Source organism: Spea bombifrons, chromosome 1 (genome assembly GCF_027358695.1).
Source record: "Spea bombifrons isolate aSpeBom1 chromosome 1, aSpeBom1.2.pri, whole genome shotgun sequence".
Lineage (NCBI taxonomy): Eukaryota > Metazoa > Chordata > Amphibia > Anura > Pelobatidae > Spea > Spea bombifrons.
In genome coordinates, this window is record NC_071087.1 from 30,802,776 (window position 1) to 30,822,757 (window position 19,982).

Sequence of the window (19,982 nt, forward strand, 5' to 3'; positions counted from 1 at the left end):
GACCAGACGGGCCGAATGGCTCTTACGTGCTGTTCATATATTTGGGTAGTCTTTGTAAGGATGGGTGATGACCTGAGGCCAAGAAACCAATTTTCCAGTTCTGCCTCGTTTTGCGACGTCTTTCAGGTTTCATTACTAGCTAGATTGTAAGCTCTTGTGAGCAGGGCCCTCCCCACCTATTGTTTCTGTACGTCATCGTGTTAGCTTATATACTGCTATGTCCTGTCTATCCTTTGTACAATGCTGCGGAATATGATGGCGTTATATAAAACAATTAATAATAATAAAATATCTATTCTATGTACAAGTTGTGAAATGTAACCCCTTTCTACTGAAACACAGAATTTGCCGGCATGTCAATACTCAGATCTCAATCGGTTCCTGATCTTGTCTTAAGATTCAGAAAAGCTTTATGTCTGCCCCATACATGTATTAAATCTACCACTTCTGCTGAGAAGCTGTTCCACCTTTCCTGGTATTTTCATCCTGCAAAACATTTACCATTTCAGTTGCCCTCCTCTGAACCTCCTCTAGAATAGTCATCTTCCGGAGATGAGGTCTAGCCCCCTCTTTCTGGGAGCATGAACTTTCTTTAGTACTGGGCATGCAGCTGCTTCTAAATTCTACATGTTGCATGGCATTTGCAGAGCAGCCCAGTGCGGAATCCATACATTAAGGCATTCCGTTAGAGGGCAGGGCAGTACATGCCACACGGAAAGGCCAATCACTCCCATCCATTTACCCACTGTGCCCCCCTCACTGGGTGAGCCCCTGCCCTCTCTCCTGCCAATCACTCCCCCACCCGGCCTTCACCCCGCCCTCCCGAAGCAGCCCCGCCTCCCCGGGCCGTGACGTGCCTGCTGTCGGATGGCAGGGAGGAGAAGGAGGAGAGTGCCTGCTGGGAGAGACAGACGGACAGACAGACAGATTTACTCACTCACTCATAGACAGTCGAAGCACAGACACTGCCTCAGGGACAAAGACACCAGAGACCTCCCTCACAGTGTCTCCAGAGACAGCACCGGGAAGTCTCCGCATGCCCCGGACGGGTCCCTGCTGAGCCCTGGAATCTCCCTGTGCAGGTCAGTGCAGTCTCCCGGTCACTGGGTGGTCACACTTCTCTCGGGGCTGCGGAGTGAGATCAGTGAACTCCCCCTTTCTATGAGTAACCCCTGGAAGAGTTGTGTTTACTGTGGAAGTGTAGTGGGCATGAGCACAGCCTGTGTCAGATGGGATGTATGGATCTTTGTGTAGTAACCAGACAGCTTGTCACTGTCCTGGTGGGGTAGGCACTGTCCACTATCTGCTGTAGTACATGGTGGGTACAGCCTACTATATATTACCCTCTGCTATACATTACTGCTATATATGACCCTCTGCTATACATTACTGCTATATATGACCCTCTGCTATACATTACTGCTATATATGACCCTCTGCTAAACATTTCTGCTGTGTATTACCCTCTGCTAAACATTACTGCTATATATTACCCCCTGCTATACATTACTGCTATATATTACCCCCTGCTATACATTACTGCTATATATTACCCCCTGCTATACATTACTGCTATATATTACCCCCTGCTATACATTACTGCTATATATTACCCCCTGCTATACATTACTGCTATATATATTACCCTCTGCTAAACATTACTGCTATATATTACCCCCTTCTATGCATTACTGCTAGATATTACCCTCTGCTAAACATTACTGCTAAATAATACTTCCTGCTATACATTACTGCTATATATTACCCCCTGCTATACATTACTGCCATATATTACCCCCTGCTATACATGACTGCTATATATTACCATCTGCTATATATTACTGCTAAATATTATCCTCTGCTATACATTACTGCTGTATATTACCCCTATTATACATTACTGCTGTATATTACCCCTATTATACATTACTGCTGTATATTACCCCCGTTATACATTACTGCTATATATATTACCCCCTTTTATACATTACTGCTATATATATTACACCCTGTTATACATCACAGCTGTATATTACACCCTGCTCAGTGTGCATGTAGTAAGTAGTAACCAGGAAGTAATAGTCCAATTGCCTCTCACAGTCCTGCACTCACTCGCATTAACCCCTGTGCTGCCATAACATAGAATTCACTTTGAGATGGTAAAGCTGCTGTAGGACACTTTAAATTGTTACGTAGCCGCCTGTTCAGATAGGGAAGCGCTGATCGTACTCTTGCCAGGGTAGCCTATTGTATTTAGGTGTGGGGAGAAGGGGCTTTCATTTCTATAGTGGGAGGTCTGGCTGTGACTGGTTGCTATGGAAACAGCCAAATGCATTTATCTAGTCATTCTGGGGAAGCAATGCCTCCCCCTACCCCGTAGTACTTTGTGGTACGCTTGTGTCATCTGGGGCTGGTCGGATGTATTATTGTATAACTGCACTTCTTATTTATTTCTAATGTTTGCTACACTTGGATTATCTGAGGGTCATCAGACTTGCAATCCAAAATTCCCTAACCCTGCTGGAAGTCATGGCCGTCATTAAAGCACGCACTACTACATTGCGGTATAGTTTGGCGCTGCAATCCTCAGCAGTATAACACCGCAGTCCTAGGGGTTTCCCAACCCAAACTCTGGCTTCGATCAACCTTACATTCCCTCGCTGTCGGGAATGCGGGCTCACGCTTGTGATTTAAAGGGTTAACTGGCTGTGACAGCGCACATAACGGAAATGCTAATGACACACATTGTGGGAAAAGCGTGAAGAATGGAAGAATGTTGGGGGAACTCTCAGGAGAGACCCGGCCGCCAGCATCGCTTATTCTAAACAAATGTGCATATATGCCAGTAATTCACATGGAGGTTATATATATATACATTTATATATATATACATTTATTTATTCCATCCGTTCTCTGCCTTCTTGTCTTGAATGAAAGATTTCCAAATAAACTCCTCTCTTTCTATCTCCCGACCGACCCTCTTGAGAGATGTCAGGTAAATGGCAGGCGACAGGCGAATAATAACATGTTTACGTTCCATGAACTCCATCCAGTCCATTGCTGCAGTCGCGTTATGTGGTTTGATGTCATATTTGAAAGCTCCGCATTATTCATAAACAAAGCAGCCGTGCTAATGATTAGGAATGAAAGAATTGCCCTAATAATAGCGGTCATGTAATTATTCTGCCCTGTAATGCGATTAGGTCCCAGCTGCGTTACAGAAGCCCTTACGGAAACCTGCTTGTGTGCAGATGGAGAATTCGCTTTCTTACCCCTACGACTCTAGATATGTCTGGCTGAGTGTGATGGGAGCGCAACAGTTGAAGGCATAGAGGTTGTACATCACAGCTATCACCCTCTTCACTACTTTTTGTGGTGAATTGTCATCTACCTACATCATCTATTCATTATGCAGGGCCACCTTGGCACTCCCCACAGGGTAGTTGGGTTGGCCCCATCTGATGCATTTTGTAACACTTAAGTTATTGAACCCCTTTATCTAGGTAGATTGGTTCTCCGGGGGCCATTGGTAAGTTTAGATAGACTTAAAGAACTCTTATCGAACCTCTAGGAAATCTAAGCTGGAGTAAAGCCAATGATCCAGAGTTCTATTCTCTTGTGAGTGTTTCTGGATAATTATCATTTTGGTGACCCGTTAACTCATTCCTTAGCCCCCAAAAATGTTGCTGGCTTGATAACATTCACACGGCTTTGGGACATGGCAACCTCATCATGTTAGAAGATCACCATTGGGTGCTGGATGAGTCATTAGCTATCTAATAATAATACATGGAATAATAAGGCATGGAACAGTAATTGATGCCCGTTCGGTCCCTATCTCTCTCTCTTCCTAGCTCGGCTGGCAGCCCTCATTAATTGTCTATTAATTCCATTTATGAATGAGTAAGCATGGTGCGGGGGACATCTTGAAAACCGATGAACATATGTGAAATGATGTGAGTGGTTGAGTGGATATTTTAAGATCGTCGTTACTGAGAATAGGATGTATGTATTGTATGTCTCTTTTTTTTTATTTTTTTTAAGTTAACTAATTCTTCACATTTTTAAAGCCCAGGTTTATAGGCATCAAACCATCTATTTACCATCAGCGTATCGCACTTTAGGCTTGGTTTTATTCTGTTTGCAGAGATACGCTGACAGCTCGGCTCTGCTCTCTGTCATCATTATATTGAATGATTAATAGTTTTTTTTCTTCTTTTCACCGATGTTTCTCCTGCTCTTGGAGTTTTAGCTCTTTTGGAACACACTTGACTTAAAGAAAGGAATGTACACATCTATAATTTCTCACTAGCTCTTTTTATTCGTGGCTTGTTAACGTGGTGCTCTTTAGTATGAGATAACGGTTCGATTAAACATTAACATTACGAGGCAGTCGTTTATATAGATCATTTATAAAAATTAGAAATAATAAAAATTATATATATTTAGAAAAAAAAAAGACTTTAAAAAAAAATCTTACTGTTTTTCCTGTATATGTATCAGAAGTTACAGAGGATGTGTATATACTGTTTTATTATTTACTGTTTTATATAGCGCCATCATATCCTGCAGTGCTGTACAATGGGATTTTAATTAAATGTTACACAGTCCGCCTGGGTGTCTTTGAACAGACTGGTTACGTGAAGATAATTGCGCTGGGACACCGCGGTGCTACATGTCGCGTGTTACCTTGTAATTTTCATTCACAGTAAAAAAGATGTTTATTTTTAGAACATCAAACAGTTAATATACATTATTGAAGAATATAGCACCACATGAGCTCATAAAATATTCAATAGATTAACTTTTTATTTTACTTATGTCAGCAAAACATGTATGCAGCTTTTAAAGGGCAAGTCACATGGGACAAAATTATATTTTTCTTTGAGAATATAATACATTGGGCCATGTACAGCAATGCAGATTGCTGTAGCTCTGAAGAAAACCTGGTGTTATCCTCTTTTTTTGTTCTAATAAACCTCCTTTATCTGCGGACCTGGAGGCCACCATTGTTGTCAGTCATGCGATATCCTGTGTGACTTTCCCTGCTCAATCACCACGCTGAGCTGATTCTTTACGGCAATGCTAATGAAGTCCTGCTTGTACAAGGAAAAACTGCATCATTGCTAAATGTATCATAGTGACATGATATTAGCAGCAACACATTTACCTTCTGCACCCGACCCCGATGGCAGTTCCTCGAGCTGCCCTCTCCTGGTCGGCATCTGCATTGCACTAAAAAGTGTGCTGTGCCTTTAAGACACGGAGCACCAGGATATGACATCATGTCCTGGCACTCCGCGTCCTAAAGGTATACAGCGTCTTCTAATGTGGTCTATGGAGGCCGTGTTGAGTCAATCAAAAATCCCCCCTGTAACCAACCAATTGAGCAGCGGGGTAACGAGTGGGGGGGCTTATTGCCCAAGAAGGTGATCTGCCCTGGACCTGCCATCCTGGGCAAAAGCCTAGTTGGCTTAGGCCAGGATATGTCAGGTATAGCCAGGTTCTTCGTTCTCTTTTGCCATCTCCTTTTTGGAAAATGTACGTAGAGATATGTTGACCCCTGTTTTGGAGAATTTGCTTTGTTTTGGTAAATATCCTTTATTGTGAGACCTTTGCTGATCCCCCTAGTTCGTGTAACTTAAATGCAGCTAATTCTACATTAGACATTGGAAATGCATGTCATTAGTAGTTCTTCTGTTTCATGCTCACATCAGAAGCACAGATCGTTAGCTGGAGCTCTACAATCTGGAGCCCACTTTACTAGGGTTCAGTCAACGTTACGTGTAGCAGGGCCGAGCCCGTAATAGGAAACAGGTATAGCGTGAAACATTCAGGTGATCTTTTCCCAGAAAGCTGGGGTATTTGCCTTTGTCTTACTCATGACCAATAACTAACGTTGTGCTCATCTTTCCTTTCTGTCTTATTAAAGGTGAACAATAGAGGCATGGATATCACATAACCCAACCTGAACCAACGGGATTGACTGAATATTTACAAATGCTTGTCTCCTTGCAAAACAGTGTTGACAAAACCATGGATGAGTCAGCCCTGTTGGACCTTTTAGAGTGCCCAGTGTGCCTGGAGCGACTCGATGCCTCTGCAAAGGTCTTGCCGTGCCAACACACGTTCTGCAAACGCTGCCTTCAGGGCATCGTAAGCTCCCGGAATGAGCTTCGCTGCCCCGAGTGCAGGACCTTAGTGGAGTGTGGGGTGGACGAACTCCCTAGCAACATTTTACTGGTCAGATTGCTGGATGGGATCAAACAGAGGCCGAGGAAGCCCGGGGCCGCCGGGGTCAGCGCTGGCAATAGCACAAACGCATTAAGAGCACAAGGCAACGTTACTACTAATGGTGGGACAGGGGATGCACAAAGCAGTCAAGGTGGACAGCAAAGAATCCAAGCACGGAGCCCTCCAGTAAGGGTAAGTACTTTGCTTTAGTCACTTTCAGCACTTTCACAATGGAAGATTAACAGTTCATTTTGGAAACCACATGTAAATGAAACACAGATGTATAACATCCTATGCTGGGCTATACATTCCTTAACCTTTAAGACAAAGTATTTCTGCCTAACGTGCAAAAGCATTTATGGTTTCATGCTGACAAGCACCCTTTAACCGACCTAATTTACCAACGGGGGGAACGTACATGCCTATGGCGTGTTGGTCTCCGGTTCTGCAGGTGTGTGCGGTAAAGCCTGACCCGTGTTGTTTTAACTCCTGCTCATATCGGGGCTGGTATGATGCAGGAGCTTTGACACATGTCCCTCTGGGATGTTACGCTACGATTTAGCTAAATCCACCCACCTTTGACACGGCTAATCTTGCTACAGATTTGTTTGAATATGGAAGGATTTTCTGCAACAATGACTTGTCAAGATTGGGAACATTTTTATCTCTGTGAAGACAAACATCTGTCTTGTGATTGCAAAGAGTTTGATTCTGGTACAGCTTGTTACGTTGCCTTGCGTGCTACGTACATCGCTGTAAATTAGTAAATTCATTGTTTTATCCCCAAACTTAGGCCGTGCTTCAAGCTCAAGGCAAGCTCAACACGTTTTCATAAGCTATAGGAAGCCCTAAATCTGAGTTACGTCTGCTCAAAAACTGTAGGCTGCACATGGGCAGATTAACTCAAGATGTTAAAAATAAAAGAAAGAATGCAACAAAAATGCCCACATCCGAGTTTTCTAGGTGGTGCCGAGTACCTTGGCCTGGACTCTTAGATCCAGGGGATCCATCAACATTTTGCTGACACTGTGTGATAATTGTAGAACCTTGACAGCCATTACTGCTAAAAAGCCACTGCTGTGAGATTGGGGTGAGAATTAGATGGGACCTGCCATGTCTTTTACAATGGCGATTGGGTTTATTCCATCGTTGCCGGCTATCTAGCTGCCCACTGGATTGGAAACCAACAACTGGTGATCTTTTTCTTTTTTAGTAATAATAATGACGACAGCTAATGACCTGGGGATACAGCATCTGCCTTCATAGCATCAAGAACTTGCAATATCTTAAAAAAAATTCCAAAACGTTATTTAATAGAGCTATAGTAAACACAGAAAGCGAGGTAACTGTTAATTATTGGAGGGTCTTTTTCCTTGATTACTGCTATTACATGGTAGTATCAATGTCTCGTAATGAGACAAGCGTAGGCTGATATTCAGACAGACATGTATTTGATGTACAGAAAATCAAAGCAAAGCTGATGATAAAATGTAAAATTTAGGTCAAAAGGGTATAAAACCTTGATTTATATACGCGTTCAAGATGAGCTGGTGTTTTTTTCTCCCACTGACATATTAATTTTATATTTATCTAGGTATTTATTTCTAATATGCTGATTATATTCATTCATATTTATCTATGTATTTATCTATAATATACTGATGATATTCATTTATATACCTGATATATGATTGCACCCCTGTGTGATCTGGGGGTGCAATATTTGGGATCATAAAAAAAGTTAACGTTCTCTGTGACATTTGGAGCTATTACATTCAGGTACTCGCTGCTTGTATTATATGCTTCATACGTGTAGTATATGCAAAGTAGTCACATGTTATCCTATTTATGATTTTGATTTCATGAGTACAGGTCACGTGGAATAGGTTCCATATGATATCTGCCACAATGCAAACAAGTGTCCATGTCTGCGCTTAACAAAAATCCATCATTTACGCCTTTTCTAGACCTGTTTAGTGGAGATTCGTTTTTAATGATTTTTAATGAACGACATCACTGTGCTGGGTAAGTCCGGGTCATGAGGGCCCTTTTTATTGCAGGGTAAATGAGGTTAAACTAAAGTCGTGTTTATAGTCTCAGAAGTTATAGCAGGTTATTATTGCGAGCAGCAAGTCCGGTTATTCAGTAATGTCAGTTAGTGATCCAAAGTGATCATTTCTGATCTGAACTGGGGTCTCACTTGCTATAAAAAAAAATGTCTATGGCATTAAAAAAAATCAGACTTTTATCATAGAAACCCATTCTAGAAGATTGCTTGTTTTCCCTTATCAGGGCCGGCCGAAGACTTAACGCCGCCTGGGGCGACGCGGGAGGGGGGGCATTTTAAACTTCGCCGACGCCATAATCTACGATCCCCCCCCCCCCGGTACTTACCTTTAAACAGTCCTGCGGCGAGTCTCCCTGCTCTGCCACGGTGCCGGCTTGTAATGCTGAGCGCCGGAAATTGACGTCACTTCCGGCGCTCTGCATTACAAGCCGGCACCGGGACCGGCACCGGCACCGGGACCGAACAGGGAGCCGCAGAGGAGAGAGAGAGAGGGGCGCCGAGCGGGTAAGCGAAAACCACTCGGTGCCCCTCTCTCTCTCCTCCGCTTCAAAAAAAAAAAAAAAAAGCGCTTGGGGCGGCAAAGTGCCGCCCCTTCTAAAGTGCCGCCTGGGGCAATTGCCCCAGTCTGCCCCATTATAGGGCCGGCCCTGTCCCTTATACTGATACAGCCACCTTTATTTCTATAAGGTGACGCGACCCCTGGCTCTGGCAGAAGTAAATTACAGTCATATCGTTATGAGCTCACTCTTTCTGGAAGAATTGGGGTTTTTAGAACGGATACGCGAGTATATATGAGGAGTCATGCTTTGCATGTATTTCAGGTTCTTCGTATAGAATGTAAATGTGGATTACGTGATAGAAAGTGGGATGTAGTGACACAATAACACATGTAGTTTAGTTGTAATTACCGTAATTGTAATGGAATAAAAACTAAAGTAACTTAAAGGCATGTGTGGCATAACTAATTATATTTTTCACCAACTAAATCAAATATGTATTAGAAGTGAGTACCATGCTATGATCACTCTCTTGTGATTATATAGTTAACGTGTAGTCCATCAAGTTCAAGGGGATCTCTTGGCTCTGTCTCTTTCCCAGTGCTACCATATAAGGGAACATGACATCATACCTCCATTCCTTTAAGTCACTATTATGGAGTTGACCTACAAGAGGCAGCAGGTTCACCTTTATATTTATACATGCATCTAATGACGAGCTAACAAGGACTGAGAGCAGGTTTAGTGTTAAACGTCTTTACAGGACCTTCACCCCATGCACTATACGTAAGAGTCGCTGGAATACTCATACCAGTTCTACTGTCACAAACCGCAGATATGGTTCCCTGGTACGTATAGAAATACTTATATGTATATCACATTGTGTAAGCACACTCTGGCTGCTGCACGATTACAAAGTCCGCGTTCTAGAAATCATTATCCCGTCTTGTGAGAATAGTCATTTCCATTTTACTACGTAGGAAAAGACATTACTGCTTGGAAGGGTGTGTGAAAATGTCACGGAGGAAATGCGCGCACATAAATACGCAGCCATTAGTATTACATTTGCTTTCATTCCCATACATAAAAAATGCCTCGTCGGGTTAGTAGGTAGTGAAGGGAGGGCAGGAGTTACTTATCCCTCGTTGTGTTCAGTGCAGGTCGCGCAGCTGTTTATAAAACCTAGTAAGGAAGGCATTATTATTATCTATTATTATTATTATTTGTTTAGCACAGTATAAATAATAGATAATAACCTCTTGGTACAGAAATGATTAAGTCTGGGGGACCACTTGCTGGATACATTGTCTGCCAATAGTTGTCATATTCTCATGATAATCACATATAATTGTATCATTGTGGTATTTTCCTGTTTTGTACATTACTTGTTAAAGGAACTCTCCAGCTGTCGTATCCACGTAAATGCATACGATATCTGTGTCCCTGCATCAGGACCCCCCTTTCCATTTATTTCAAGGGTAACGTGCGCTCTTTTAATCTGGAGAGATGCTAAGCACGTGTGATTTCAGTCCGTTCGTTGGTTGTGAGTGATATGAATAATTTATGCTTTGTTTAGCGGAATAACATCTGTGTAGTCAGGTGTGCAGATATGTACATGCGCTTGGAAGAAAAATATTTACGTTGGTTGTTCAGGATCTAGACCCCTGACCCGGACCCCCGACCCTGCGTGGATCACGCCAGTACAGGTATTTTGACATTACGCATTGTTGCGTTACGTCCCACAGATCTCATTACAGATTACGCAGCGCTGTATAATTTAATTGGGGCACACATAACAAATATACATTAATACATACAGACACATCAGGAGCTGAGGTCCCTGCCCGTGAGCTTATCATCTTACCAAAGCTCCTTGCAGCAATGGTGGGCTTTTGAACGCCCCACTCATCTAAAGGAATGGTCATCATGATCCTTCTATAGCACCTGAGAGCATGGCAAAAGGTGGCAAAACTAGCCCATCAATGAATTGCCTGTCCTGGTGCCGTCTCTAAAAAATCTCCCCAGCCCCTACAAAGCCTACCTGAAAATAATCACCTTCTACTATAAAGAGGACAATAAGCGTACCTGGGAACATCCGGCCTCCAGCACCGGAGCTCCCCTTTTCAGCACGCGGATAGGCGGTCCTGCTTATGTCGGTGGGCGGTCAGCAGGCATTAGTGTGCTGTTCCCACTGACGTTGCATGCAGGGCTAGCCCCACACAAATAGAAAGTGGGCGGGTAGTGGGTGTGTCACAATGGCGCTCCCGCGACCCTTAGTGCCTCGCCAACGACCCGGAGTGTCTCGCCAATGACCCGGAGTGTCTCGCCAATGACCCGGAGTGTCTCGCCAATGACCCGGAGTGTTCCCAGTTATGACAATAACACAACAAGCGATGACCATGCCAATGCTTTAAACAGCAAGTTGATAAAGCTGCATCCCGGGTATACACGCAGTCCATTGCGTGGTGTTTATTTACTGTATAAAAACATAAAATGGAGAAATGTGGGGGGAAAAGGCAGATCTGATAAAACTCTGAAGAGCAAAGCAAATTGTGCTGACAAATGAGTCGCTAAAGCACGACGTGAAGATAACGAAAGACCAGAGCAAGATATCATGCAATTTATTAGGTGCAAATATGTTAGAACGGGGGATTTGTAGCATCTGCTAATGATCGTGAGTGCATCTTTATCACATGCTCCCCTAGACAGCGAAATAATCCTTAATAGAGCGTGGCGTACTAAATGCTGCTCTCACGGAAACAAGATGTCTGGGAGAAGCCTCATCACGATTAGGTAGTGGATGGTTATGTTTTATTTTTTGGTGTTGTCTCTTGGAAACTGTCTTGTATTTGATTATCGCTCCACTTGGATATTTTTATAGTTCACGCATTGTACAGAGATCCTGTTCCCACGTTTCTGCTAAGTGATAACATGTTGTGTGCGCAGGAAGTCTTTGTTACACGCGGACTGGTGAGCGCGCGGCTCCATCGCTGAGAAATCACAGGTTTTCAGGAATATTGGGAACAGACTTCTAATACGCTGTAAGCATCTGTTTATGAAAGGCTTGGCACCCTCTGCATGGAGAGCATGTGTCTTCATTATATGGGGGGGGGGCTCATGCTGTACAGCCATACTGTATTAAATATATTAAACCAAATCTTTATAATCATTAGAAATCGGTAAATAAACCAAAAAACTTTAAGTAGCCTTTTCCATGCAAGTGAACGGAGTATGCGCGACTGACGCGGTTGACCTACTTGCAGCATAGGCGTGGATATAGGATTATGTTGCGTAAATAACTCAGACCTATGTGACATACACCATCAAATATGTAGGCGCTACCTATAGAGAACAAAACGGCTGATGTACTACACGCAAGTGTGGATAATAAGTAGTTTTGTTAATTTGTAAGTGACCTTGGTGAACATACATTGGTTAAAGTGAAACAATTTGTAAGTACGGTATTTGCTCTGTTATAAGACGACCCCAAACTCTGTATCTTAAAGAAGGAAAAAAAAAAGGCCTGAATATGACAACCCTATCGGGGGGGGGGGGGTATAAGAACCACTGTTTTTGCTTTTGTCACACTCTCACTTATTCTCTCTTTCACTCACTCACACTCTCTCTTATACTCTCACTCTCTCTCACTCACTCACTCTCTCACTCTCTCACTCACACTCTCTTAGGCTCTCTGTCAATGTCTCCCTACCTTTACTACTCTTTTTTCTGGAAAAGCTTATAATTGAATTATTAGTGAATTATTACAAGGGTTGCTTTTTCAGTAACGCTACTATTTCTGCTAGTGTTGTGTGAGTTGATCAGAAAGCCGGTGTAATAGTTCTGAAAGCAGAGCCTGGTGTCTTTTTTTATAAAGTCTATTTTAAAGGCAAACTGTGAAAGCTGGTGTTACGTGGAAAGGTACATGTATAACCTAGAGCTGTGACATACGCCACATTAATTATTAACTAGCTTTGAGTTCAAGTACGAGCAAGAATATACCATCATAGAAAAACAACTATAATAATCTAGTGTGTGTGTGTGTGTGTGTGTGTAATATATATAATATATATTTAAAATCACAGAATGGCTATCGGACTGTAATGCATTTATTTATGAAAGGTTGCTTTGTGCAAGGCTTTCTTGTTGTTTATGACAAGTTTAGTATCCGTATAACCAAAAACTAAATGGTTCTGAATTGTGATCTCCGGGGAGCTCCAATGTTTTCATCTTGCAGCGTCCGTTAGAAAACCTGATGGGAAAATCTCAAGTTTTTCCTGCAAGAAAGGTTAATTTGGTCTCCATAAAGGATAATGAAATCGTCGAGGTGACCTTAAATAAATCACACTGATTTAACTATGCATCTTACAGGTCTGAGCTGCTCATTCTTCTTGAGAAGTCCGTTGGGGTTGGCTCTTCCTAATGCAAAGCTGAAGTCATAGAGGTGATAGGTTTACTCTCCGCTTATCTACAGACTCTCAGTTTAGTGAATAAACCCCAGAGTTGTCCTGTGTTGCCCTTCGGAAATAGCATTGCGAAGGATAAGAGGGACCAGATTGTATAGATAATTCTAATGCATTTTAATGTCCTTAAGACATAAAAGTTGGTCTCACGTGAGAACTTTGTCACAAATACATTGACAATAGATGGCTCTGCTCCTGAATCACTGATTCTTTGGGGAAATTAAAATTCATGAAATTTCCCCATCCAATCTGCTCTTCATCCTCATTTATTTGAATCCTACTTTATTGTTGGCTGCCATTCAGATATTCATGTTCTACCCCCTCTATTTGTAATTTCAAATTCATTGCATGGTTTCACAGAGAACTTACAATATTTATAAGGTGACATTTGGCTCGTTTCGAGCTAGTTTCCAATTTCCTGCCATTTATCTTCATTAAATGTATTTTGCATCGATCGTTGCTTCTGTTAACTGTTTCCGCTGCCGTAGTAAAGGGGAACTGAGTTTGTGGTTGGCAAATGCTTCGCTACTCGGGTAGGTCCGTAAAGCTCTGGTTAATCTACTACATCTTGGGGCAATTAAGTGTCTGAACACAAAAATTAAATAACCATTGAATTGATTGTCCACTTATTTGGGTCAATGCTGGTTTCAGTTAGAAGCTTAGCATCTGATTTTCTTCCGATGTTGGTGTGAAATATCCTTTAAGATCTGTGAGTGTGGGCCGTTTGTAAGGTGCTTAGCTATTAACATAACAAGATCTCGGCTAATGAGAAATCCTACAGAGCTGTTGGGCCAAAGTACACTGAAGGGATTCCCATAATTCCAGAAAGAACATATCTGGAATGTATCCAACTATTACTGGATACAACATGTCTTGGATACACAAATGATTGACATTGACAAATATGATTGTATGTATGTATGGACATAATATATATATATATATATATATATATATATATATATATATATTTGTAAAAAATATATTGATAGAGGTTGCCCAATTTTATGTCCTTGTGGTGCAGTAACTGAACTGAATTTTACCTTTTTAGTGCCTACGCTTAATAAACAGAGATACATGTTCATGATTTAGCCATTATTGGTACGGTTTGTCCCAGGGTTGAACATTAATTCTCTGTTACATATAAGTTAATTATAATAAGAAGTTAATATGATACTTCCGTGTTGCTGCCTAGCGGGGCATGTAGATGGAAACTCCATTTGCTTTGTATCTGCATTGTATCCTATAATATCTCTAGGGGTATGTCCGTTCTTTACAAGGTATAGGTGCATTTACTATGAATTGTTTTTTTTCTCTTTGTGCAACATGCATGGTTGCAAAGTCCCCTTTTGTGATACCTTCCTATTTTAAGATCCAGCCGTAATCATATATTTATGGGATGATTAAAGGGTTTCAGCTTGAGACCTGCAAGGTGCACTGTCACTGCCCTCTTCAAATGAAACTATGAGTCTGAATGCATCCTTTGTGAAGCAATGAAGCAACGCATTGTATGTATTCCAAGTACACAGAGGAAAGATTTGGTTTCACCAGCGGCGGTTTATCGGTGGTGTCCTTTACCACCTGAACGTCTCCAGAATGGTCCAGAACGTAACCCAACGCCTGGGAAGAAACCACACTGCCGTACCAAGAGGACAACTTTAATTTCCAGTGATTTCACTGCGCCGGTAACACTGAACTCAATTAATATGCCGTCACCTTCTGAAAAAATATAAAGTATGTTGGTCATCGTCCATTTTGTAAATACAAAAAGTCTTTGTCTAATGAAAATATTGTTGATCTCACAACAGCCTCACGTGAGGACATAATTGTGTTTGGATAGCTGGCTTGTCAACCTGCATTCCTAGAGCATTGCCGCAGGGCACAGTTTAGGGAAAACTTGTGTCATCCTGTGAAATCGTGTACGCCCTTATTGTGTATCCTTAAAAAACCGCACGCTACATTTCCTTGGTTATTTTTTGGCATGCGTAGTATAGATTTTAGGTGACGCTCTTTCTCTTATCACCCGTTCCTCAAAAGAGACATCAATGCTATTGTCTCTTTATGGAAATTGAATGGGAAGTACTGAATTGATGGGCACTAGCTAGCCATCATAAAAATGTTGTGTTCATTTTATTATTTGTGCAGATTTATCAAGTATACCCATACTAAATGGCTTAATTGTATGGAGACTGTTAGGCTTCCAATGGATAAAATGGAAAACTATGTATAGTAACGTAGGCCTTTGGAACCTCCTGAGGTTCCTTCTTCTTCATGACATGTAGTTTATATGTTGGACCAATAAAAGTTGGTCTTATCTCAGTAAGTTAAGCTTTGTTTCAATGAAAGAAAGTCATAATTTCTTTAATTCTCCATTAATAAACTGAAAGAGACCCCCTCAACCACGAGACACAAGGTTTAATTTTATTAATGCACCTCTACAAGAAAAGTGGTCGATTTGATTGAATGTCTCTGGATCTTATGTATATTTTAGTAGAAGACCTTTTTATGTGATTGACTAATACATTTGTATACTCTTTTTACAATCTAATAAAATGCTAAATTCTGAACCGTGGGTTTGGGATACTGTTACCAATGTCCCTCTGCGGTACTCAAGAGCAATGAACCATACTGGTAACGAGATTACTTCTTTTTGTAAAGGAAACCACCTTTGTTCCATGTCGTTGATTCACTTTTTATAGAATAGAGGTGAGGTTATTTCCACATCTCACACTCCTTTTTTTTTTGTTGTTGCGATTGTAAGAGCCACTCCCTTTGCATTTCACTTCTCTGTTTGTAAAATACGTTTTATAACCTACCTGTGCTTTCTGAAAGCTCTTTAAAGATTATAGCCAAGTCCACGTGTTTTCTGAACCATGAACTCACAATAAGAGTATTCTGGTAGTGGACTGGATTGTGTGTGAACAATAGAACCATTCTCTTTTATAGCTCTTCAGCGCTGCTTAAATAAATTCTTGTGGCTGTGGCCTGGCCAGAGGTGCGTCATCATACTTGTAGCTACGTGACATGATTGTTGGCTCTGAGTAATATTTGTTGTTAAGGAACTACTTAGCTGATAAAATTCACAACAGATATCAAAGTATGAATTTTATATTCTCACGGAGCGGGTTGGTTGTCCACAGTGAAAGCAACACGTCAGCCCCACAAGCTTATGTGACACTAGCTTCAACTAAAGAGTCCACCGTCTCCCCGACCAACACGGCTAGATCCATTTTCCTTGTTAAGAAGGGTAGATTATATGTCAGTTTAGATGGTTAAACGTGTGTCTGTTTTAGTTTTTTTAAAGCAATTATTGATCATCTTGTTGATGTAAGAGACTGACTTGTAGCTTTGTCTCCGACGTGGTTCAGGCATGTCTGAACCGAATGCTGAACGTCAGCTGACCTACAGAAGGCAAACAAAACGTGGAGTAGTAATAGGTTTCCTAACCTCTCCACTCTCTTTTCATGTTGGTGTGGGGGAGTGCTGAGTATGTTCCATCAAACCAGAAGCCATCCTGAGTATGACATTGGAAGGTGGTGAAGCAAAAAATAGCTTTTGTCAAGTATATTACTCAGCTCGGGGCTTTTATCTTTATACATTAGTATTGCTCTGAGCAAACTCCGCAGAAAAACGTGAACTAGCATGCATGATTAATTGCCACAAGTTCTAAAATCTCTACCTTTCTAGCTTTTTATGTTTCAAAATAATTGTGTGAGAAGCAGCAGCTCATCTTGGTGGACAAATGTATGAGATGGCGAGATACGTGCTAGAGGTGCAGATTGACATTAGGACCGTGTTATCGTAATATAATACAAAATTATGTATGTTCCTACCCAGAAAGTAGTCCTTCCACCAGCAGAACTTTACGGTAGGAAAAGATGATCTCCTCCCTGGCTGGTCGGGAGCATCTTTCGTTCTTTTGCTTCTGGTCCAGCTTAAATCATCAGTGTCCATGGTCCTAGCCTGCACTTCTCAAAAGGACAGAAAGCAGGATGGAGAGAACATTTGAGTACAAGCTATTTCGTGTTCTAAGTAAAGCTTTGGGATTTCTTTGTGATCAGAACTAATTGATTCTTTGTAGAACCGCCGAGTATGAATTGTGTGTTCCGCTGCAGATTTAATTTGCATGGTTTTTCTGTTGCCTTAATTTAACCGATAGCAATCAAATTCCTCCAGCAGACATGAGTTTGTGAATGAGACTCGATCTATACGACAAGGCAAGATTTACCTTATTTGAAAAAGTCTGTTTTAAGCTGTGTTATTGCCTTAGCAAAGAGCTAATGAGTGTTCAATGGACAAATTAGGGCTCCATAGCATGAAAATATGTGTAGTAAATGCACTTGGAAATAATGTCAGACAGGTCATTTCTGTTAAAGTGGATTTTCTTTATTTATTAAGTGATTGTTGTAATATGAAAAAATAGAAAATGAAAATGACTTAGTTTGTATAGAAAGCAACCTCAACAACTCTATTTAAATGGGAAGCCCCGTGACCAAAAATATTTGTCAGGTTAAGTGTATTATACAGTGCTCTATGCAAAAATGTTAATTGGTATTTACAAAAGCTTGGTCTTATCTTAAAAAAACAAAAAAACAACCTTTTATCTGCAAACCTAAAGGATGCCTTTGGTGTCTGTCATGTGACCACACAGAACGTATTCTTTATGGCAATGCAAATGAAGTCCGTTCCTCTATGTACTTTCATTAATTAGAGTGAATGGGCTGACGCATTAAGGCCATTAATGGGCCATTCTAATGTCTACCACAGGCAGTGTGATAAGGAGTCAGTGTGGTAGACTGGGCTAAGATAACAGAGCTAGAACACATACGAATGGCTGACATGCATGACATTATGCAAAGACTAGAACCATTTCGAAGTAAGTGCCAGTGTTCTACAGCGAAGGTATTATGAAACTAGTGACGTAGCAATATGGCCAAGTATCCCGGTAAGTGATTTTAGTTTTGTTGAGGTTTATTTTTATTTTCCATGCTCTACGAGGGATTGCCAGACCTTAGTTTCAACGTGGGCAACATGACATTTTTCCTCGTATATAAGTATTTTGATTGGTGATGAGGTTTACTGCTAAACAGCTGTAGACTATCTTCCATTTAATTATGTCCTTGATGGCAAGTGTCCAAATTGTTCTCGTTCCTGGCATATTTATGACCTGATAAATCAAAAGCAAGCTTTCCTCATAAGCTAACCACAACATCCTGCAGTGATGTCATCTTGTGTTGAAAAAGATAAGCCTTTTATTAATTATGTATCAGAGAAGCACTGCGGTTTTATTTTTTTTGGTAAGTGTTTTAAAAAGCCTTACAGTTGTTAGTCGAAACCTTGCTGGTGTTTTACAAACTTTTTTATGTTTACTTCATGACCCAGGACTCAATGGCGTGCAGTCCATTACACTTCTGTTAACTAACAAAGGTATCATTTTTGTTTACCTGGAGGGCAAGTATCAAAGTTGAGCATTGGGAGGAATGGTTACATTGCGATCCCTCTGGACTTTCAGGGTAGAATGTATGAAGAACCTCCTGGAGGAAGTTTCTCACAATTTAAAGCAGGCAAGTAGTTGTAAAAGCATACGCTCCCTATGTTGGGTGGTGTGGCAAGAGGTGAAGAGGGCAAGGGATGACAACAGAATAAGGCGGTGTTGGAGGCAACCCACCTTGGGTTGCTCAGCTGTAGAGCGTCATGAGGTGGCCACCTTGGACCTCCATTGATTTTGCAGCTCTCTGGGGCAGTCAGGAGAGATTGAGGGATCTCCAACTGGCCCATGGTCCCTGCTTCCGGCAAAAAAATGGGACAGTGCACCAAAATCGTGACTGTCCTGTGAGGTAAAGTTAAAAATAGTGTTACCATATCCTTGTTTTATGCTGAATTTGTATTCTCCTGGTGGTGTGATTCGAGACTTTGACATTCTGCTTACTCAACCAAATCCCTTGTAAATGGGAATAATTATTAGAAACTAACCATAAAGACATTTTTATTGTTATAGTATATGTAAGCCCTGTTGCTGGCTTTCTATTTAATAACTTTCAGTTTTTTGGAGGGGGCACTCAACCATCTGATGCATAACTGTATTACTGTATTACTGTATTACTAAATTAACTCCGTACTCCCTCTATGCATAGAAAACAATGTTGTTTCCATAAGGCATAGCTAAAGCATATGTAGGTTCTCTGTAAAGAATAGCAAAAATGGAACCTTGTTGCCTCCAGAGTTTTTAGAGCTGAAAGATGCGTGGGAAAGTGCTTGTACGGACTGAACTTCATTCAGATTTGGTTTCTCAGGAATGCGGGGGTATTGCTGTGTTAATTGCACTGAAATAATGGCTGAGATTAGCGAAACCACAAATGACTGAACAATCTTCTGTTTAGAAGTATACAAGCAGATATGTAACACAGACAGTGCTGTCAGCCATGGATACATCAGAATAAACATCCAGATTGTGTGAGGAGGACATTTCTCAACATTCTCAATTGGAAAACAGAATTCAAAAATACCTGGGGTGATGGATTTTAATATATACTGAATAATGGGGAGTATTTTGTAGCAGAAGATCAGTTTAAGTTGGAAAGAGCTACAAACTGGATTTTTTTTTTTGCCTTCTTTTGGATCAACCACAATTAACAGATGTGGGAAAGGCTGAACTTGATGGACGCATGTCTTTTTTTCAGCCTATGTAACTATGGAAAAGTGGAAAGGTAAAATGAGGAACGT

General features: G+C 41.2%; 1 protein-coding gene across 1 annotated transcript in view; it reads left to right on the plus strand.

Annotated features, from left to right (window-relative positions):
- The first annotated feature begins 1,156 nt into the window (after nt 1–1,156).
- Nucleotides 1,157–19,982, plus strand: part of SH3RF1 (SH3 domain containing ring finger 1) — a 66,610-nt gene continuing 47,784 nt past the window's right edge. The window contains 2 exon segments of the mRNA XM_053459844.1: nt 1,157–1,318; nt 5,933–6,426. Of these exon segments, the coding sequence (XP_053315819.1) occupies nt 6,001–6,426 (426 nt within the window). The 5' untranslated portion in view covers nt 1,157–1,318; nt 5,933–6,000.